This window comes from Anolis sagrei, chromosome 4, assembly GCF_037176765.1.
Source record: "Anolis sagrei isolate rAnoSag1 chromosome 4, rAnoSag1.mat, whole genome shotgun sequence".
Classification (NCBI taxonomy): domain Eukaryota; kingdom Metazoa; phylum Chordata; class Lepidosauria; order Squamata; family Dactyloidae; genus Anolis; species Anolis sagrei.
The window spans coordinates 147,021,277-147,044,614 of NC_090024.1; the positions used below are offsets into that span (position 1 = coordinate 147,021,277).

Here is a 23,338-nt window from a genome sequence, read left to right on the forward strand (position 1 = left end):
AGATCTAGAGCTGTGTGGAAGGAGCCTAAGGCTCAAAGCAGATAATCTGGCCTTCATTTGGCAGTGTAGAAGGGGCCTGAAAGAGAGAGAGAGAGAGAGAGAGAGCGCAGAATCGTGACAGCAGAGAGCCAGCCTCGGCGGTTGCCGTGGCAACCGAGGCACGAGCCCGCCACTCTGCCCCTTTTCCCTTCAGCCGCTTCAGACCCCGCCCCCACAGCTCTTTCTGACGTTCCTTCCTTCCTCTCTCTCTCTTCCCCCTCCCCTCGCGCGGAAGGCGAGTCTCGCGAGAAGTGAGAAGTTCACGCGTCTCCCAGGGTGACCGGTGGGCCTACAGAGGTGAGTGAAGGGAGCCGTGTTGGGATTGTCAGGCTTCTCCACTATTACTTCTCTCTCACCCCCCCCCCCCCCCCACGTGTCTTTCAAGATCCCTTTGCTCCTGAAGTGGAAGGGAGGATCAGGGTTGAAGCATCACCAAAAAAGGGGAGGTCGAGCCTGGACGACTGAATCCTTGACTACAAGCGGTAAGATAGGAATCAAGCCACGCGGAGGCTTTGGACTACAACTCCCAGAACCCCTTGCCCAACCTAACCAGGTTTGGTTGGACAAGGGGTTCTGGGAGTTGTAGTCCAGAAAAACAAACCCAAAACCTAGGTATAGAATGAACCGAAAAGTGTCTTGGAGAAGTCTTCATCTGTTGAAGTGGTGCCATTGTTAAAGGGAGCAGTTCTCCAAGATTATTCTGGACAGTTTCTGTAGTACTTCCATACTAAGGGCCCTGCCACACAGCCATATAACCCAGAATATCAAAGCAGATAATCCACAATATCTGCTTTGAGTTTGGACCCCTTCTGCACAGCTGAATAAAATCCCACATTGTCTGATTTGAACTGGAATGTATGGTAATGTGGACTCACATATTCCAGTTCAAAGCAGATATTGTGGGTTATTCTGCCTTGATATTCTAGGTCAGGGGTCCTCAAACTTTTTAAACAGAGGGCCAGGTCACAGTCCCTCAAACTGTTGGAGGGCCGGATTATAATTTGATAAAAACATGAATGTATTCCCATGCACACTGCACATATTTTATTTGTAATGCAAAAACTACTTAAAAACAATACAATAATTAAAATGAAGAACAATTTTAACAAATATACACTTATTAGTGTTTCAATGGGAAGTGTGGGCCTGCTTTTGGCTGATGACATAGGTTGTTGTTGTTGTTGTGTGCTTTCAAGTCGTTACAGACTTAGGTTGACCCTGACCGAGGGCCAGGTAAATGACCTTTGAGGGCCACATCCGGCCCCCGGGTCTTAGTTTGAGGACCCCTGTTCTAGGTTATAGGGCTGTGTGGAAAGGTCCTGGGTTTTCTGGGGGCCCTTCCAGACAGGCCCTATATCCCAGGATCTGATCCCAGATTTTCTGTTTATCCCAGATTATCTGGCAGTGCAGACTCATATAACTGAGTTTAAAGCAGGAAACATGGAATCAGATCCTTAGATATAAGCCTATAACTTGTCTGGAAGTGTAGTACTGAACAGCATTGCCTGCTCCCTTCCTGTAATGTTTATCTTACATAATGTCATGATGGATAGTGAAGTTATTTAGGGAGACGACCACACAATTTAGCCCTTCAGTTGTGTTGGACTACCTGTCTGGAAGGGCCCTGAGTCCACACTGCCATATAATCCAGTTCAAGGTGAATTTTATACAGCTGTTTGGAAGGGGCCTAGAATAAAGTGCTAGCTATTGTTATTCTATAGATCCCATCTGCTCTTGGAAGCTAAAGAAGGCTCAACCCTGATCAATATAGGCAGTCCCCAAGTTATGAAAAGGATAGATTCCGTAGGCTTGTTCTTAAGTTGAATTTGTATGTATGTCAGAACAGGCACATTTTAAAAATGTAATTTCAGCCATCTAGCCATTTGCCCATCTTTGTATAGCACAGGGAAGGGTGAACACCCCTGCAGTGTTTATTTTGTTGTCTGTGCTCCTGTTCAAATTATTTCACTGCACTTTCTATCCCTGTGAGGATAGGATTTTGAAAAACTTGGCTTGTTGTAGAAACAAGGATTGGTGATAAAGCTTCAGCCCTACACATTGTCGAATATGGCCTTATTCTTCCTACCAGTTATCCAGATTCTTTCCTCTAATCGGCCCCGGAATGAACAGCCACAGACCTGTATCTAATATTATTGTTGCCTGCCATAGCATTGCACTTAATTCCCTAGGCCCCCTAGAATTTTTGGGCTTGCACAAATCTTGGCCCGGCCTTTTAAATTTTTTAATTGCTTTGAACAGGCAGGATTACTTTTAATATATATGTGTTATGGCAACAATTTTTATGCTTATATTTTGTTTTGTTAATCTTATGGTTATGTTGTTTTTTTACTTTGTATGTTTTGTGATGTTACCTGGGAACCGCTCTGAGTCCCCTTGGGGAGATGGAGTGGTATATAAATAAAGATTATTATTATTATTATTATTATTATTATTATTCAGTGGAGATTCCTTTCCCCCATGATAATTCTTTCAGGAGTGAATTTCCCTTTCAAAGAAGTAGATTTCTCTCACTTCCTGTTGTCTCAACCCCCCCCCCCTCCCCAAATTTTTAACTAGGATTTGTTTGTAAGTCAGAACTGTCAATGAATACCAGCTGCTGTGGGCTTGGTATCCACTATGGTTTGGTTCCAGGGTCACCATAGATACCAGAATCTGCCAGTTCCATTTAATGGTGTAATAAAATGGTGTCACTGATATCAAATGACAAAATCAAGGCTTGCCATGGAATTTTATTATTATTTTCAAACAATGGATAGTTGATTCTGTGAATGCAGAATCCATGCATGTGGGGGGCTGACTATATTTCAGAGGAAGAAACTGACAATCTCTCAAGTATTTATTTCCTAAGAATACCCTATGAAATTCATAGAATTGAAGGCGAATATAGACATTCTTATATTTGCCCAGGTGCAAACATAACAGCCAACAACAAAAAACCTTTTCTTAGTGTCTTTGTTTAGGTCTGTTCTTGGGGATATTTGGGACCCACATCAGCTCTAGATTCTTAGATCTGGTTATCATGGTTTTCTTCAGGCAAACAGAAGGCAACTGGTCGATGCCATATGTTCTGTATCTCAAAAAGTAAAGCCGATTGGGGAAAACTGGTGCAATTTTTTGAATCAGCAGGTTAAATAAACCCAGAAACAGCTCTAACATTTGAGGCACCAAAATGTATATTGACCAGTGTAATAGTAACTGAGACTCTTCACAGGTCTGTTCTGAAAAATCATTTTTCAACATTGCAGCTTTTAAAATCTAATTATGGGTGCTAAATTTTAAAAAGCTGTCAAAATGTACCACACTTAGTTATTTCAGCAACTGCATTACTCATTTCAATACTACTGTAATTTTATCCAATCACATCCGAGAAACGCCAAATTAAGTTATGAAAAACCTGTACGTGATGGAGCAAATCTGAGATCATTTTTGGTTTTAGAAAGCCATATTCTTATAAAGCCGGCATACATTTCTTTAAAAAGTTTTTATGACCTATGGTTATTATAGCATCAAGCTGCATAACACATCCTTTGATTGCTGTTGAATGCTGTGCCAAAAGTCACTGCTTGTGATGAGCTGCTTCATCATGAAACGTGACTAAGAAATACACTTAGGATTTTGTCTGTGTTCTCCCTCTTCGTTGCTTATAACTTGTCTGGAAATGTAGTACTGAACAGCATTGCCTGCTCCTTTCCTATAATGTTTATCTTACATAATGTCATGATGGATAGTCAAGTTATTTAGGGAGATGACCACACACAATTTAACCTTCTCCAATGTGATGCCCTTCAGTTGTATTGGACTGCATTCCCCATCATCCCCAAAATGGGTTGAAAAGTTGTAGTCCAATACACATGGAAAACATTAGATTGGAAAAATCCTTGTGTTCTTTAAAGTCAATTCTGAATTACAATAATCTTATTCTAGGATTTTCTTGGCAAGATTTGTTTAGAACAGATGTCAGTGACTTCCTCTTAGGCTGAGTGAATGTCACTTTGACTTTTATCAGGTCACACAGTGGATTCTTCTGACTAAATCCTGGTTTCTAAGATTCCTGGTTCAACACTCAAATTGTTAACATCAGATTGGCTGGATGTGTATTCCTCAACATTTTGAAAAAGTACAATAATTATCTAAATAAATGTAGTCTGCTAATCTTTAAGTACCAGTTCCTTGTACAGATTGAAACTAAGGCTCAATTTTCTTCCACTCTTTTTTTTTTTTTTTTTTTGAGGTCTGAAGTGCTATTGCTCTTCATATTTGGTCCTTTGTTTCTAGATACCTTGCATGCAGAAGACTCTTGCTATCCTAGGAACACTTGTCAGAGCTGAGGTCCCATCTACACTGGCATATAATCCAGTTTCTGAATCCAGATTATCTGCTTTGAACTGGATTATATGGCAGTGTAGACTAATATATTCGAGTTCAAAGCCTATACTCTGGATTCAGAAAACAAATTATATAGCAGTGTAGATCCAGCCTGAAAGTATCCCACCTGTGCTTACTGGTGTGCATAAGATACATTTAAATTGATGAATGGGGATTATACAAAGTGTTATGTCCCCTTCCACACAGCTGATTAAAATCCCACATTTTCTGCTTTGAACTGAGATATATGACAGTGCAGACTGGGAGCCCCTCCACACAGCCCTATATCCCAGAATATCAAGGCAGAAAATCCTTGAATCCAAAACTGGGTTATCCAGGGCCCTTCCACACAGCCCTATATCCCAGAATATCAAGGCACAAAATCCCACATCTGCTTTGAACTGAGTTATCTGAATCCACACTGAGATAATGTGGGATTTCCTGCCTTGATATTCTGGGATATAGGACTGTGTGGAAGGGCCCTAAGATATAGGGCTGTGTGGAAGGGCCACCAGTTCTAAGCAGATATTTTCTGCCTTGATAATCTGGGTTATATGGCTGTGTGGCTCTATATCACTATAATCAGATACTGATCAGCATACCATACTTGGACCACTAACGTGGGGTTCGTATCTCATATAGTACTTGTGGCAGTTTGACTTGTTCTCATTTCATCATTCACTTATATTTATGGTTTTATAATTTATGAAATCATATGTCAATAAATTTCTGCTTATTTTTTCCCCTGCAAGTAATCTGTCTTGTTTAGTATCTCCTCCTCCTAGCAAACCATATTCTGATTTTTTGCATTTCAGATGTCCTGCTCAGAAATCTAATGTGAAGCAAGAACTAGAGATTGCTATGGGTTTGTCTGCATCTTCTCCCTCAATTGCCCTCCAGGCAAATATATCAGAGCCACCTAAGGCTCCACCTTCAGAATGTCCAATGCACCAAAAGAAAATGGAAGGTAATTGCTTGTACAATCTGGGCACCTAAGAAGTAATTTTATTTCATCTTTCACTAATAGTAATGTTTCTTTTTAACAATATCATTTTAATAGTACTATTAATAACATTTTCATTCTACATCTCAATATGTTCTCACTCTGGTGAGCATGAGCACCCCAGCCTGAGGTTTTAGTGAAATCAAGAAAGCTAGAAACTTAGCTTTGTGGCTGTATGTTAGGCATGGTACATGGCAATATAGATCCCTTCCACACAGCTGTATAAAATCCACATTGAACTGGATTATATGGCAGTGTGGACTCAGATATTCCAGTTCAAAGCAGATAATGTGGATTATCTGACTTGATTTTCTGAGTTATATGGCTGTGTGGAAGGGCCCATAGAGTTTAGCTATACTATGTCATACCATTTTACCACGTATAACCCTATATGATCCACCCTTAACTGACGACTGCTTAGGCATGACTCTTCCCTAATACTATGAGGATATATACTGGCACTCCTAGTAGTTTATCTGTCATGTGCTGACAAGACATAACCCTGCTTAGCTTCTGAAAACAGACAACATTAGGTAGTGTAGTGTAGTGATAATTTGAATACAGTTGCTGTGAGAGGCAGAGTTTGTGCAAATTGTCTATAATAAGAGGCTCTCTTTTTGGATTAGTCTGCTGCTGGGTGCGTCAACAGACTAGAGTGCTAGCTAGAAATCACACCATGAATACTGCCTTGAACATTTGAAAGAGGCTGAATAGTCAAAAGTGAGTTGTGCTTGGTTTGCTGGAAGAAAGCTAGTGGCTGGATAGAGATCAAGCTCAGAGCTAACTCAAGCTGCATCTGCACTACAGAATTAATGCAGTTTCACATCACTTCAACTGCCATGGCTAAATGTTGTGAAATTATGGGAGCTGTAGTCTTCATGGTCTTTAGCCTTCGGCAAAGGCTGCTGGTGCCTCATCAAACTACAAATCCCAGGATTCCATTGCTGAAATTTTAATTAAACTTGAATGGTAGCCAAGAAAATTAAATATAAATTTAAAAGGTTGTCCTTTATTGCCTTATGTAAATGTATCAATAAACATGCTAGCTTTATTTCTGTTGCGTTAGTGTGAGTCCTATACCTATGCCATGTCCTAACGGCAGTTGTCACCATAGGTTATTGGGCGTTGTTCTGAGTTTTAAATTGTTGTTTTATGTGCTATTGGTTTTACTTTTTTGTATTGTACTGTGTGCTTATTTTAGGCACCTTGTATCATATGTAAGTTGAGTCCCTATGGGAAGATGGAAGCGGGGTACAAAAATAAAGATGTTGTTGTTGTTCTTATTATTACGCTATAGTAACTGAACTACTGAGTTCTATTGGATGTAGAAGGTTTATTTTGGTGTTACCTGTTATAGGTTTTGTAATTGAGGCACTGTTTCCCAGCTTTGAGTCTTGTGTGGTAAAGAGTTCTGCAGACCAAGGTTGCATCTACACTGTGGAATTAATGCAGTTAGATATCACTTTTAACTGCTGTGGCTCAGTGCTAAGGAATCCTGGGAGTTGTGATTTTTCAAGATCTTTCGTCTTCGCTGTTGAAGTGTGCTGGTGCCTCACCATACTATTACACCCAGGATTCCATAGTATTGAAATGAGGCAGTTAAAGTGGCATCAAACTGCAATAACTCTACAGTGTAGATGTACCCCAAATGTCACAACAAAACATAGGTGGAATAACCCACTGATATTTCTTCTACAGTTACCAAGGCCACCCAGACACTGGAGTTCTGAATAATTGCTCTCATATGGGCAAGTTCGGAGAGATAAATATCTTCGAGAAAACATTAAAGATGACAAGTTTGATTCCCCTCCCCCATTTTGTAAGGATTTTTTAAAAATTGCAATTGTTTATAATACTCTTTTCCTTCTTCACGCCTGAATCTGGAGTGCTGTGCTGTCCAGACATATTAGAAAAGGGAGATACCATAGACTTGTTTTTTAGATCCCCTTAGAGTTTGAGTTTCAGGAGGAACCGTAGCTAAGAATGGCGTTGAGAATCTGAAATCAACAAGAATGCTTCTTCCAGACACTTTTCAGTTTGTCATTGGTCCAGATGAGGTACAGGCGGTTTTGGGGGCTCCTCTCCATATCTTCATAATTGCCCCTGTTACAGTGGTAAGGAGGAAATATGGTTGATGCACTCTTCACTGATTGTTAGCAAGAGAGCTGGGATGTGAATGAAGTTAAAAGTTTTTACCCCACTGAAATCCCTCAGAATTGTTGAGAAGAGGGAAAGGCTTTAGTTTTGGCCTTCTCCCAGTGTTTTCGCTGGACGAGAAGGCTTCACTACAGCATCTGGAGTGGAACAGCTGACATTAGCAAAGTTATTTTCACATATTTTGTTTTCCAGTCTGATCTGGCTTTCACCAACCTGCCAAACAGTTGTTTCCTGGTTGAAAAGCAGCCCCCACTGCACAACAATTTGGTCGCAGTCTTATCTTAATGGTTGCCTGTTCCTGATCCAGATTACCTACCCCAAATCCTCACTGCACTCTTAGGCCCCTTCTACACTGCTATATAAAATCCAGATTATCTGATTTGAACTGGATTATATGGCAGTGTAGTCTCATATAATCAGTTTGAAGCAGATAACGTTGATTATCTGATTTGATAATCTGGATTATATAGCAGTGTAGAAGGGGCCTTAGAAGTGCCATGAAGGTTGTCTTGCAAAATTAATTGCCAGTCACACATATGCAGACTGTTTAAATAAAATTAGTAGCAGCAGGAAATATTGAGTTAAAAGCTAAAGGGGAAAAGGGAGCTGGTTTAACCGCCTTTACATTCTGCCGCATGAATTATACTTTGTTTTGCTTTAGGCTGTCCAATGCACATGAAACCTAACCTTGATGTGAATCAGAATGCTTCTGTTCCTGCCCATCAGGAAAGAGCATATGAATATGTGGAATGTCCTATTAATGCTCAAATACCAGAGAAGATTGATCCTAGCAATATGGTAAGTTCAGAGGTGGTTCTGAATCTACAGTCCAATCGATGTTTAGGACTTCTGCTCCCAGAATTCCTTGCTGTTGGCCAAGCTGGCTGGAGCTTCTAAGAGTTGAAGGTTGGGAATGACTTCTCTGTCAAATGCTGTGATGCATTAAACCTCACAAGTCTGAAGCAATTTTTATGTATCTCTCTTGCTGCATTTAAGATCAATTTCTAAAACAAAATATTGATTCAGTTAGGTATGAACTAAGAACACTCTGTGCTTCTTAGTGTGCAGTGCAGACAAGTGCTGAATCTTCCAGCTGAAATGGCAGCCTTCCTGAAATTGCTGTTGAAAATTGCAATGTTGTACTTGATTGCTCCCAGAAATAGAAATATTTATGAAACCATCGCAGTGTTGTCATTTTTAAAGGGCTACTGTTTTTCAGTAATGTATAATACTTGCAAGAAGATAGAACCTTTGGTACAGACATATTTCTTCCTGCATAATAATTTTGTTGCCATTTCAATTGTAAATGTAATAATGTTGATGACTCCAGGTTTATATCCCCCTTTCATTTCTTCTTTGGCTAGAATATATATATTGAAATAATATATATATTATTTTTTATTGTGATGTCTTTAATTTTCATTGCTTTCCTACCAGGGCATTTGTGTTGTTGAAGGCTTTCATGGCCGTAATCATTGGGTTGTTGTGAGTTTTTCAGGCTGTATGGCCATGTTCCAGTAGCTTTCTCTCCTGACATTTCACCTGCATCTGTGGCAAGCATCCTCAGAGGTTTGTTCAGAGATATGTTGGAAATGAGGCAACATTCACACTTGCTTTAAACAGACAAGCATTCTTTCTCCCACTGTGGACATTCCACAGAGATACATACACTCCACTTGGTTCACTGCTAACAGAACCTCTGAAGATGCAAGCCACAGATGCAGGTGAAACGTCAGGAGAGAATGCTACTGGAACATGACCATATAGCCCAAAAAACTCAGCAACCCAGGTCATTTGCGTCTATATCTTAAATATTAAGAAATACTTAAATGTTTCTCATCTCATCAGTTTGCTTCCCCATGGTGAAGCTACATATTAAACTTACTTCATTTCCAAAAAGATTCATGAGCTATCCCAAAGCATACCCTTATGATGGCTTATGATGCCACCTGATTTAAAAGAAAACCAGAGGGATATAATTCCCTGAGCCCTAAAGGTTCCTCTTGACATTACGTTTAGTCGTATCTGACTCTGGGGTGGTGGTGCTCCATTTCTAAGCCAAAGAGCCTGCATTGTCCATAGACACCTACAAGGTAATGTGGCCGGCATGACTGCATGGAGCGCTGTTACTTTCCTGCCGGAGCGGTACCTATTGATCTATTCACATTTGGATGTTTTCAAACTGCTAGGTTAGCAGAAGCTGGGGCTAACAGCAGGAGCTCACCTTGCTCCCCAGATTCAAACCACCGACCTTTTGGTCAGCAAATTCAGCAGCTCAGCAGTTTAACCCACTGCACCACTGTGGGTTCCTCCCTGAGCTTTAGCTTAGCATTATTAACATTTACATGGAGTCATGACTTGTCATTTGGCATAGGATGAAAGTGAGAGACTGATACTGCAGTCCTATACACATTGATTCATTGTGCTTAATAGGAATTTCTCTTAGGTATATGAGTATAAGATTGGAGACATTGGGAAGTGTTTGTTTCTTATATCACCTAGTCTAAGTCTTTAACGCTATTCAAGTATTTTTACTGTTTCATGCCAACACGGGAATTGCATGAATACAACAGTTCTCAAACTCCTTGCCTTGTTCTCCAGTCAAATCCCTCCCATAGGCAAATAATCCTGCTGCTATCTTGATTCTTCATCTTGTTGCTAGACATGCCTAGACCTTTCCATATAAATTTAAAATTATCTAGTTGTTTGCATTTAATAAATATAACACAGCAGTACAATGGAAGGAAACGTGAAGGTGTACGGAACAAGGCAAACAACTTACATTCGTTTATTGTGTACAACTTTCCTTTTATAGCAATTATCAACAGTAATAAAACAAAATGTCTAGGTGGCTCACATTGCCATCTGTGGTCAATGGTTTAATAATCCTCGTTTTGCTCCCTGCAGACTGCATGGGATGAGGATGAGCTTATTCAAAGATGTTCTAGAAGTAGATAGTTTCAGAATCATCTTCTCATAGCACAGTAGTTCTCGACCTCTGGGTTCCCAGATGTTTTGGCTTATAACTCCCAGAAATCCCAGCCAGTTTCCCAGTTGTTGGTATTTCTGGGAGTTGAAGGCCAAAAACATCTGGGGACCCACAGGTTGAGAACCACTATTCTGGTGGTGGTTCTTCCTGCTGCATTCACTGAGTAAAATCTCACGGAGACAATTGGTGTTGGGAGCAATGAGAGAACGTAGTGTGTGTTTGCATCCTTTCCCTGTGCAGATATTGTTTACAGTTTTGTGTTCAGTCCAATAAGGGTTTCTATTTTTGGTATTTCTAAAACCATTAAAAGCATATACAATAGAAACACAGAAGATTCCTTAAGATTAGGAAAATTAGTATCTGCTTTTAAAAGAATGGGACAAAAGCATGTTCTCCTGGAAAGCCAATGAGGAGATAATAGTTCAACTGTATTTACAGTATCTTCTGCTTTGTAAGAAGATTAAAATGTCAGGGGGCATGTTTGTAATTTCTAATTAACTGACAAGATGTAAGCTCACTCTTTGTGTGTGACGCAAAGCTCAGATTGAAGAAAATAACCATACGCATGTGTGATGTCTCGGCCTAGTATTATTTCCTTGTTGCCTGTTGGACTGTTCCATTTTACCAAGTTTAGAGTAGGAGTTTAGGATTCCCCTAGAGGCCGAGCTCAGTTGGTTCAGCCCATTCTGGCTCAGAGCTTGGCAGAAAGACTTTTTGGCTCCATTCCTTTTGATCATAGCTTATAGATAGTTGCCAGATAGTGTCTGGTCTGGCCTAGCAATTTGAACAGGCCATCCTTATCACGTATTTGCCAAAGTTTATAGCTTATAGATAGATAGTTATAGATAGATAGTTCATAGATAATATATATTTGCCTTAGAGTATTTGTAATAAAGAATTGATAGTATTTGCCAAAGTTTATAGATTTTAGAGTAGTTATATTTACCTCATAGAATAGTTATAGTCATACATTCCCCATAGTTTATAGTTTTATTTACCTCATAGAAATTATAGTAGTTTGTTACCTTAGAGTTTATATTTCACTGTTCTAACACCATCATAATCAAACTGTACTTTTATACCTTGATTGTTCAGTAAACAATTGTTGTTGAATTTAATCTTGTTTTTAGAATATCATTTTTGAGGGCATTATAGTAATTAGGGCATACCGATGGTCACTGGGAAAATAGCCAGGCACATTTAGTTTTCTCCTTAATCTTCCCAGTGTGCCATCATAGCATGCTTTTGCAGATATTTTTTGGGTTTTGTACTTAAATTCCCAGGGGTGGCTCTGTTAGAAACTGCTTAATTATCAGTTTCCATCACATTCACTTGTTATGTGAATGATATCAACTGAGTACCCATGTTCATGTTCCCTGTTCTTTCTTAGCAATTTGTACCCCCAAATTAATCTCATTAAGTTCTGATACCCTACACCTCTTACACACAGCTTTTGTAAAATGCTTATAACTATTCCTGACATAATTCAAATAATTATATTCTGATATAATGCAATTTATTTATTTATTTGCTATATTTATATCCCACCTTTATTGACCCCTGAAGGGACCCAAGGCAGCTTACAGATAGGCAACAATTCAATACCTTAACAACAATGTATAATTAAAATAAACATTTAAATTAAAATTAAGATCAAAATAGGAATACATTAAAACATTTAAAAAACATTACAGTCATTATAAAACCACGCTATCCGCAATCATAATCCAGGTCAACCCGGTAGTCGTTGCACATAATTCCAGTCCATCAATTGCAGTATAGTTCTTCTCCAAAGGCTTGACCCCAAAGCCACGTTTTCACTTTCTGAAGGTCAGTAGGAAGCGGGCTGATCTAACATTACTGGGGAGGGAGTTCCATGGCCGAGGGGCCACCAGTGAGAAGACCCTGTATCTCGTTCCCACCAATTGTGCCCGCGAAGGAGGTGGAACCTAAAGCAGGGCCTCCTTGGACGATCTTAATCTCCGAGATAGTTCATAGGGAGAGAAAGCTACCACTCTTAAACATGAAAGGTGTATTCGAATGAAGACAGGTCTCTGATTCTCAGAAAGCAGTATGCTAGGAAATAAAGGAAATAGTCTATGTTGGTAGCAACACAAATGAAGTGCCTGCAAATACAAATTGGTCTTACTGATCTTACTCATGATTACGAAGTGAAACCTGACTTGAATAACAAGTGACAAATTCTTTGAGACCTCGAACTACTTTAGATGAAATATAGTTAAAACCTTTCAGAAAGTAACTTTGAATATAGTGTATATGGAATTGGATATGTTGTTCTTCCCAGCAGATTGTTCACTGCTTTAATGTCTTGTTCTCCTTACTTTGCTTAGATGCCACCTCCTAATCAGGTTCCATCGCCTGATCAGCCATTTCCATTATCGACAGTGAGAGAAGAGTCTTCCATTCCTAGAGCTGCTTCTGAACAAAAATGGGTGTATCCTTCAGAGCAGATGTTTTGGAATGCAATGCTTAAAAAAGGGTATGTGGATTGCAAATGAAGTTATTACTGATACTGATAGAAGTAAAGAAAGTTCTGAAGCATGAAAGGGGTGTTTCCTTGTTTTCTGGAAGTAGGGGTTGATTCACAGGAATCTAAATATGTGCATTTCTTAGCCATGTCTCTTACATTATCTACTCTGCACTGCTGCTCTAGGCTCTTTTTTCTTCACTTACCAACTCCCAGTCAAAATATAGACTATCAACTTCTTAAGGGAAGGTAGCAAGTTTTAGGTGATAGGAAAACTGTGTCTCTAATGGCTCACTAATTCATGCAAGTCTTTACTTGATGCCATTGTCAAATGATGAATGTGTGAATAGGGTATAAATTGCTAAGATTGTGTTCCTGTACACAGCTATGCATGAATTAACCACATGGAACACAGTGATATTTTAAACGTTAGAAAAACTTGGATAGATGCTGGCTGTAGATCAGATGTCATTACTTCCTAAAAGGATTAAGCTTGCCAAGATTTCATTTTAATAAAATTACTAGGCATATGCCCAGCAATCTAGACAAGTTTATAATTAAGTTTTTCTAACCAATTGATGGTTGATTATGCAAAAGTAGCCTTCAAGTTGTACTGAATAGGCCCGTTACGTAGACTTTGCAAATGACATCTTTTATGAAGATAAGACATTATTATGCTGTGAAGATCTATCTGAGAGATCTTATACCATGTCCTGCTGTTGTCATGGGTTGTTAGTGGTGATGCAGGACAGAAGCTTCTCAGCGAAAATATCTAAATCATGGATGTGGGCAACCAGACATTGTTGGTCTGATATTACCATCATCTGCCATCATTTTCTGTGTTGGCTCTAACTGGTGGGACTTGAATTTTAACAACACATCTCTTAGAATGTGAAACTATGTCACCCTGGAAAATAGTATGACTCCATGCTAGAGCTTAATATCATACTCAAAAGGATCATATGTTTAATTGGGCCTTTTGGTTTTCAGTTTTTTTGATTTATTGTTGTAATGTGGCTATACATTTTCAAATTTTGCTTATTTTTATACAACATGCTTTTGTATTTTTAGATTTTTTTTACTTTGTGTGTCATATGGAAGCCAATTTTTGGAAACAGCTTATTGTACCTAAATAAAAATATGATACATTTGGTCTTGAAGGCTAGAAAAATAGTTTTGATTTTTTTAAAAAGGCCAATTACCTGTTTTGCAAATACATAGTGTTGGAATTAGATTTAGACTTTTTTAGGGCACAGTTATTAAAATCAGCGAGACAAGTTTAGTCAGAACGAATCTATAATTTTGCTAAAGAAAGAAAAACTACAAAAGCTTACCTATTAGTTTTTTTAGTAGACACTTGGAAACATATTTCAACTTTGGTAAATATAGTTATGCAAGGATGGGGAATGTGGAGACTATGGACTTCATTTGGTTTTATAAGATTCCTTCAGGTCACTTTTCTAATTAAAAGCTTGGAACGATGCAAAACAGTTTGTCTCTGATGTTTACTAACACCTTCAATACTGCTTTTTTTAGATGGAGATGGAAAAAGGATGACATAAAGCCTGAAGATATGACCAATATAATCAAGATTCATAATCAGAATAATGAGCAGGCTTGGAAGGAAATTTTAAAATGGGAAGCACTCCATGCTCAGTAAGTAGACCTACTGTATTAAAATGTGTCTCCATACTGTGTTATGAAATTTTGTTATCAAATAATTTGCAGGTGAATTTTGATTTTCTTACAATAATAATTTCAGGGTTTTTTTTACACTTTCCAGAAGAAGAACAGAAATGAGAAATTGATGGAATATTGCCTAGATAATTTCACTTGTATTATTTAGCCTTACTCTAGGAAGTGTGTTGGTTATTTCCCCTGTAAGCTTAGAACAGAAATGAGTAACTTTTCGGATGTGGGGTACATATATTATAGGTCACAAAATTGACTTTGGTGTGACTTCTGAGTTTGATATTCTGGATTTATCTTGTTTTGGTACCCTGTGGTCTGTATACAAAATGAGGGTCAGACTATTCCAACTTTATTCTAGAACAAGCCTGCACAACATAGTCCCCTCCGGGGTGAGAAAAGCGGGGTAGAAATGTCGCAAATAAACAAACAAACATACAGCCCACGGTCCGCATGCAGCTTGCACAAGCCATTGGTGCAGTCTGCTGAATGCTGCTTGCTTGAGGCTTCCCCCTACACGCCCACCACTACCACACACAGCTGCCGCTGCACTGAGCCATTGCTGTGGCCTGCATTCACCCACTGCTACCGTTACATGCTCACAGCTGCCGCCATTGTATGCCTGTTTCCACCCGCACATGCCACCACTGCATGCACACACAAGACAGCATGCACACCCCTGCCGTCTTCCTCACTGCCTATCCCTGGGAAGGAAGGAGGGACAAAGGGAGAAAGAGAGTAAGGGAGGAATATAGGAAGGCAGGGAGAAAGGGGAAATAAATAAATAAATAAATAAAGGTAGGAAAAAGAAGAATGGGATGAAGGAAAGGAGAAAAAATTAAATAAAGAAAGGAGAAAGGGGGGAAATGAAGAAAGGTAAGTTGGAAGAAGAAGGAAGAAAAGAAGCAAGAAAGAAAGAAGTAGAAAAAAGAAAGGGAAGGAATTCAGAAAAAAATGATACAGTGTTTTATCTTGAACTATAGCACTCAACCCACTGGGTGTCTTTAAGAACTTGCACTCTCTCAGCCTCTGAAGAAGACAAAGGCAAATCCTATTTGAATAAATCTTGACAAGAAAACTCTGTTATAGGTTTACCTTCGAGTCACCCGATGTCTGAAACTATTTGAAGGCACACAACAACAACAACAACAACAATTGTAATTAATCAGTAGTTATAACTTATTTGTAAAGTGAGGTGCTCAAAACCTATTTGCGACCAGAGAGGCTTAGCCTATCTAATTTCGACCCCTTGCTACTTCCAAGTTGTGGAGGCCTTCTCTAGAAAAACTGGCCAAAAGTGTATTGACAAAGAGAAGGAATTAATTAGGCTGCTGTTTGAGAAGCAAAAAGTGCATTTGGACTAATTAAGAGAAGGAATTGTACTGCTAGTTGAGAACGGGGAAAAACCGGTGCATTTGTATATCTATTTCATATACCGATATACTTGTCGTCATGTAAAATGTCTCAGGTGCAAAGGGGGTGTGAGTGGAAAAAGTTTAAGAAGCATGGGTTTGGAATAGAACTTGTCATCTTATAACTCTTGGAAACTGCTACAAGTGGTTCTGAGATGCTTGAAATAGTTCCTTTAGTATCTACGAGAAAAACCAATCCGCACAAGACAATAATTGTGTGAGTGCAGTTAGCTTGCCTTTTTTTAAAAAGGGCATAAACAGACACTGATAAAAGTTTCCTCCCTAAAGCAGCTATTTGTATTTATACAGGAGTCTTCAGTTTCTGGGGAGACAATTTCTGTCAGAGTTGTGACTACAATAGAGGAACTCATCTTGGAGACACCCCCCCCCCCCCCCTCGGCTGCCCACCTCTCAACAGTTTTACAGTTGCTCAGCCTCCCCTGAAATCCTAATTATAAGAAGACAGGAATAATGTTTTGGCCATAGAATTTGTTCTTCTTGATATAGTGAACTAGTGGCAAATTTGACATACTGAACTTGCAGTTCAACCATTTTAGATTACATTTATGTGCTAATATGGAAGAACATTTAATTACACAAAACAATTGCTGAATATTAGCCCCCTCCCTCGTAGCCTTCAGAAGAAGAGTAAAAACCTGGCTCTGGGAGCCAGCTTTCGGAAAATAGGTTAGTGCAGTAATTTTGATGTGGAATAAGTGCAACTGATCATTGAATAGCCTTAGATTTTGATCCCTGGATGGCGTGTTTTAACCTTGAATGATTTTAATCAAGTTATTGTGCTAGTAATTTTAATCAAATTCATTTTAAGTGAATTTTGTATGTTTTGAGGCACTACGTAGGTACCATTTGTAAACCGCCTTGAGCCCCACTCTGGGTAGAGAAAAGGCGGGATATAAATAAGGTAAATAAAATAAATAATATTAATTATGAGATCCTTGGTGGGGTGGGGAAGATTCTAAGCTGGTCTGCTGTTTGGGAAGTTTCAACTTTCCTTCCTTCCATGAAATGCAAAAAGCTTAGTTTTATGCATGACCTGCTTCTCAGAAGTATTTGTGTTCCAATTGCTTTGGCCTTGGTCTAATAACAGTATATTGATTCAGTGGTTCATTCAACTGATGTTGCGTTTTAATGTCACAGAAAATAAATATGGTTCTATTTATGATCACAATTTCTTGTTCCTCCTGAATATACTTCTCACTTTCTCTCATTGAAGGCCCCTTCCATACAGCTGAATAAAATTCCACATTATCTGTTTTGAACTGGAATACATGGCAGTGTGGACCCAGATAACCCAGTTCAAAGCAGATATTGTGGGATTTTCCGCCTTGATACTCTGGGTAATATGGCTGTGTAGAAGGACCCTTAGTTAATACCTGCCACTTATTCTAGAAATTGCTGAAGAGTAAGAATAGCCATGGGATACATCCTTTGACTCACACTACTTCCTTCTGAGAACAGATCTTTTCTCCTTTTAGCCACCTGCCACAATGAGCCCTTTCAGACTGATCCTATATCTCATGATCTGAACCCAGGTTTTTTGCATGAAACTGGATTATATCAGTCCCCACTACCAGATAACCTGGGATAAACAGAAAACCTGGGATCAAATCCTGGGATATAAATTGGTCTTAATTTGTTTTCGTCAGTTAGAATAAAAGTATAGCTAGATAGGATTAATCTTTTATGGCAGAACTGCTTTACAGTTATGATTACAGTATTTATAATAAAAAATCATTCTAACTATGTTGTTGTTGATGATGTTGTTCTTGTTGTTCCCATGTGTTTTCAGATTATTTTCAATTTATGTAATCCTGAAGCAAATCTATCATAAGATTTTCTTCTCAAGATTGCCTTTCTCTGGGGATAATACTTGCCCAAGGTCACCCAGTGAGTTTCTGTGGCCAAGTAGGGATTTCAACATGGTATCTCAGAGTGTTTTAGTCCAACACTCAAGTCACTATGCTGTACTGACCCTCAACAACTATTTAGGTTCATAATATTTGGGTGTGTTATTTAATTGTCCCATTTTATTGCTGTGACATTGAGGTCAAGAAGAGTATCACTGGCTACATAGTGGATTGGGTATTCATCACAATTTAAATATGTTAAAGATGCAGTCCAGTATTGTTTCACTATCAGTACCCAAATGGATCTTCTAAAGAGACAGGCACAGGATTGTTCTGCGTGTGCTTTTTAATGTACTAGTTTTGCCTAGATGGGTGATTGTGTTTTTCTGGAACAACTTTTCAGGGAGTGCCCATGTGGACCCTCACTTGTTCGCTTTGGAGGTAAAGCTAAGGAGTATTCACCAAGAGCCAGAATACGATCCTGGATGGGGTATGTTGCAGAAAATAGATTAAAATATTATCTTAAGAGTTAGAATCTTTGCATTCAATCTTTGTATTCAGTGGAGATGATGATGATGGTGATGATGATGATGACGGCGACAGCATCTCGAAGTTAGGTACAACAGGATTAAATCACAAGACTATTAAAATACATATAACAATATACAGCTAAAATGTAAGAGAAAAGGCAATCCTGTAAGTAACCTGGGTTGTGACTGAGATATGTTGAGATGTATACCTTTACCTTAAATTGAATGTTTGATATCCTAGGGATTGGAAATGGTTTTGGAACAGAATCTGTAGAATTGTATAATAGTTACAGCTGGTGGCCCTTGTTGACTAAGGGGATTTTGGTATCCCCCAAGATACTTTCCAGGTCTGTGTCATAGTAATGATTCTGTACATCTGAGCTGTTTGTTTTAGTTTCAACACCATTAAAATATGTGCTTCTTTCTAGGTATGAGCTGCCTTTCGATAGACATGATTGGATTGTTAACCGCTGTGGAACTGAAGTCCGATATGTCATTGATTATTATGATGGAGGAGAAGTAGACAAGAACTATCAGTTCACCATTTTGGATGTGCGCCCTGCTTTTGATTCCCTGACTGCTGTGTGGGACAGAATGAAGGTGGCCTGGTGGCGCTGGACCTCATGACTACTTTTGTCTAGTATGAACAACATTTAGGACTGTTTTATTTCAGAGTGGTGTTGCACTGACCTTAGACTTTAATAAAGTTTATGGCGACAACCCTTTTATTAATACTGTGCTTGCCATTGCGGGGCAAACTATATTTCTTTAAGCAGGGATTCGATAAAACAAAATACAGTACATTTGCTGTCTGCTTTTGGTGATGTTCTACTGAAACTAGAAAAGTCATGGAAAACCGATGGTTCAATAAGGGATACACAGAAGGCACTCAAGCTAGTGACTCAAGTTGCATCACTGCTTGGAAACAGAGATCGTTGAGATCTGTTATTAAAGAAGGGGAATCTTATGTATGCCTTTACTGTAAGAGTTTCATATTGAATTACAGTAATTTATTTGAGAGAGAAGAATGTAGTATTATTTAAAATAATACTTTCTAGCAAAAATAGGCAAAAGCAACAACATAAATATAGTTTAAATCAATTTATATACTGAAGGCTAAGTCCAGTAAGGTGCTAGTATTGCAGTGCCTGGCTGATGAAATTTCCTTCCTGTTCTGCAGCCCTAGGAACACCTTGTCCCGGTGTTTTACTTGTTCTCTGAAGCATGTAGTCTTGTGGTCCAGACAGTGGTGTGCCACCATGTGTTTTGGATTTCAACTCCCAGAATTCCTCGCCATTGGACAAGTTGGCTAGGACTTCTGGGAGCTGGAGGCCCAAAGATCTGAAGGCTACAAGTTTGACAGCTCTGTACTGTTAGATGTGTTGATCCCCCTCTTGCTTTCATTTTATTCTCATTTTCTGTCAGCAGCAGCCAAGAATTCGATCCTGCTTTACATTTTCTCCCAGATTACTTGTAACGACACTTTACACAGAAATGCCTGTTATTGCTCAGTGGATTGACATAGAAGCAATCAGACTTCATTTGACTTTAGTTCGTCTGTTTGCATATAGTTTAAATTAAGGTGGAATTTGTTGAAGTAAATTATTAGTGGATCTTCTCTATCATCACTGCTGACTTTAAAAACATTTCTCACTGTATGAAACTGAAAGCAAATTGCCATTTTTAAATTCTGAAGTGCCATCATATGTACGACGCACAGTGATTCCAATACAGTCAACAGAAAAAAAAGCACCCACAATTCTAAGACACACCCCATTTTAGAGACGCTTATAAGGGGAAAAATGTATGTTGGAGTAATACAGAAAATAATTATCGTATTGGTACACTAATCTGTGTCTTAGGAATTTCACTTTAACACTGTGTATTATTTAGGACTTCAGGCATGCTGATATACACTAACCAGGAGAGATTAAACTCTGCAGAATGTCCAATTTTGCTATAAACCGATGGATTAAAGATTCCCCAATAAAATGACTACTTTCTATGCATGTTTTTGGAAAAAAAGAGCTTTCAAATGTTGAACTATGGACTTATGCTGAAATGTTGTAATTGCCGTTTGAAAGTAATCAATATCTTGCATATTGGTATAGGAAGCTGCTTATACAATGGGAAAAATTCAAAATCAAATGTTCTTCAAATATGTTTAGTTCAGTTTTGAAGGGCTTTTTTTGTTTACAAGAATCTCACTATCCAGTGGTACTAAGCTTACTACTCCAAATACAGATAGTCCCCAAGTTATGGACAAAAAAGGTTCTATAGGTTTGTTCGTAAGTTTAATTTGTATGTAAGTTTAATTTGTATATAAGTATGTAAGTTTTCCTCACTTTCTGCCTTGAAACAAAAATTGGTGATAAATTTTCAGTGGAGACACCTTTTCCCCGTGATAACTCTTTCAGGAGCGAATTTTCTTTCCGAGGGGTAGATTTCTCTCACTTCCTGTTGTTTCACCCTGTTCTTAACTATGAGTTGTTTGTGAGTTGGATGTTTGTAATTTGGGGACTTCCTGTACAAATATGTGAGAGTTTTTCTTTACTACTTGTTTACCTAGCAAATACCTTTATGATGACCTGTGCCTGCCTATTATATCATATTGTTCATATTGCTATGGATGTGACATTACATTGTGCATTTATGCAAATGGATTGAAAACTGGTATACACTTAATGCTGCTGTTTGAAAGCACAATACAATCAGATGAAGAGGACACATACTATCCTTTGTACTCTCGTCACATTGATGTTATGGGAGTGCAAGTTGTTTCTGATTTATGGCGACCCTAACACAAACCTATTGTAGGGTTTTCTTGGCAAGATTTAGCCAGAGTGGGGCTGCCTTACCCTTCCTTTGCCATATAACCCAGAATTTCAAGGCAGAAAATCCCACAATATATGCTTTGACCTGGGTTATCTGAGTCCACACTGCCAAATATTCCAATACAAAGCAGATAATGTGGGATTTTATTCAGCTGTGTGGAAGGCCCTAGTTCAATGCTGAAACTACTATGCCACCTTAGTTGTCTCCCATCACCTACGAGCTTTAAAAGGACAGTGTGCACAGGCTTGGCTGAATGAATTATTTTTTTAAAGGCTGTAGTACATGGCTTCTTTTTTTTCTGCATCCACGGTGAGTATATTTCTCAAAAAAGCTTTGGGAAAAGATTGCTACTAGCTGAAGCGGGGAAGAAAACATGGTGTAATGACAGTTGGAAATGATATTTATGGGGAAAACAAGCATCAGATTGTGCTCTTACTAGTGGAGAAAACCATTTATAAGTGAAGAAATCGATTAGGATATCAAATAATGTTATCATTTGGTAGTTCTGCCTATTCAACTTTAATCAGAATGAATTTTCAAACTTCAATTGCTTTTTAAAAAACCAGAGAAGGCATAAAATCAGCAAGAGTTCAGAAATATGAAAATAATTTTACCTCTTAATGTATGGCAAATGTTGAATTCGATTCATGTCAAAGGTGCACTTGCTGTGTGAGTTTTTCCTGTTCTATGTCATAGGGAAAGATACAATATAATTATGTGTTGACAGTACTTAAGTTGACTTTAATAAATTCCTTTTTACTTATCTGCCTGATTTTAATGTCTTTACTTCTGTGAGTTGGTGGTAAATGTATCAATGCCACCCCCTCTCTAGAGAGAGCGACAGAGTTGATTTCCCTCCCAAGTTTGCTATATTCTTTGTTTTCCACAGTTACTGTTTCTTAGGCCCCTTATACACTGCCATATAAAATCCAGTTTATCTGCTTTGAACTATATTTTATGGCAGTGTTGTTGTTAATTCATTCAGTCTTTTCCAACTCTGTGACCTCATGGACCAGCCCACGCCAGAGCTCCCTGTCAGCCGTCACCACCCCCAGCCCCTTCAGGGTCAATCCAGTCACTTCAAGAATGCCATCAGTCTTGCCTTTGGTTGGCCCCTCTTCCTTTTTCCTTCCACTTTCCCCAGCATAATTGTCTTCTCATGATGTGGCCAAAGTACTTCATCTTTGCCTCTAATATCCTTCCCTCCAATGAGCAGTCGGGCTTTATTTCCTGAAGTGTATGGCAGTGTAGACTCAGATAACCCAGTTAAAAGCAGATAAAGTGGATTATATGGCAGTGTAGAAGGAGCCTTAGTTATTCTGTTCTCTTGCCACATGTGAAAGAATATTGATATTCCATCCTCTCTGGGTGATTTAAATCTATTATGAACTTTTTAAAATCCTCTATCATTAGTAGTGCATAAAGTCAACTCCCCATATCTACAAATTCAAACATCCACTGCTTGACAATAATTTTAAAAATCCAAAAAATCCCATTTTTAAAGGGATTTTATTACACCATTGTATATAATGGGACTTGAACATCCATGGATTTTGGTATCTATGGGCCCTTCCACACAGCCATATAACACAGAAATCCAAGGCAGATAATTCACAATATCTGCTTTGAACAATATCTGCTCCACACTGCCATATAATCCAGTTCAATGTGGATTTTATGCAACTGTGTGGAAGGGGCCCAAGATGTGTGCATGTTCTTGAAGGAAATTCCAACAGATACTAAAAGTCCTTGTTATGGATATTCAGGCCCCATTTACAGTGCCATATCAATTCCAGATTATCGCCTTTGAACCAGAATATATGACAGTGTATATATTCCAAGAGATGGCCACAGTGAGTACATATAACCAATGCCCTCACTGTGGGAGAAGATGCAGGTCAAGAATAGGGCTCCACAGCCACCTACAGATCCACAAGAATAC

General features: G+C 38.7%; 1 protein-coding gene across 2 annotated transcripts; it reads left to right on the forward strand.

Moving 5' to 3' along the window:
- The first annotated feature begins 249 nt into the window (after nucleotides 1-249).
- HCCS (holocytochrome c synthase) lies at nucleotides 250-22,159 on the forward strand. Of its 2 annotated transcripts, none has more exons than XM_060773954.2 (7): nucleotides 250-336; nucleotides 5,241-5,392; nucleotides 8,247-8,383; nucleotides 12,926-13,074; nucleotides 14,599-14,718; nucleotides 18,435-18,521; nucleotides 18,990-22,159. In XM_060773954.2, exons 2-7 carry the CDS (start codon nucleotides 5,287-5,289, stop codon nucleotides 19,186-19,188), a joined length of 798 nt encoding a protein of 265 aa, XP_060629937.2. In that variant the 5' UTR covers nucleotides 250-336; nucleotides 5,241-5,286; the 3' UTR covers nucleotides 19,189-22,159. The 2 variants fall into 2 exon arrangements, with proteins under 2 accessions (XP_060629937.2, XP_060629938.2); XM_060773955.2 differs by lacking the exon at nucleotides 250-336 and adding an exon at nucleotides 372-521.
- Nucleotides 22,160-23,338: the final 1,179 nt, after the last annotated feature.

What these genes read in the sequence shown, in the direction of transcription:
- HCCS (XM_060773954.2), top strand. Translation starts at nt 5,287, where the DNA reads ATGGGTTTGTCTGCATCTTCTCCCTCAATTGCCCTCCAGGCAAATATA. An exon ending in AGATTGATCCTAGCAATATG is followed by an intron (nt 8,384 to 12,925) that starts GTAAGTTCAGAG and finishes TACTTTGCTTAG; the next exon opens with ATGCCACCTCCTAATCAGGT. An exon ending in AGAATACGATCCTGGATGGG is followed by an intron (nt 18,522 to 18,989) that starts GTATGTTGCAGA and finishes GCTTCTTTCTAG; the next exon opens with GTATGAGCTGCCTTTCGATA.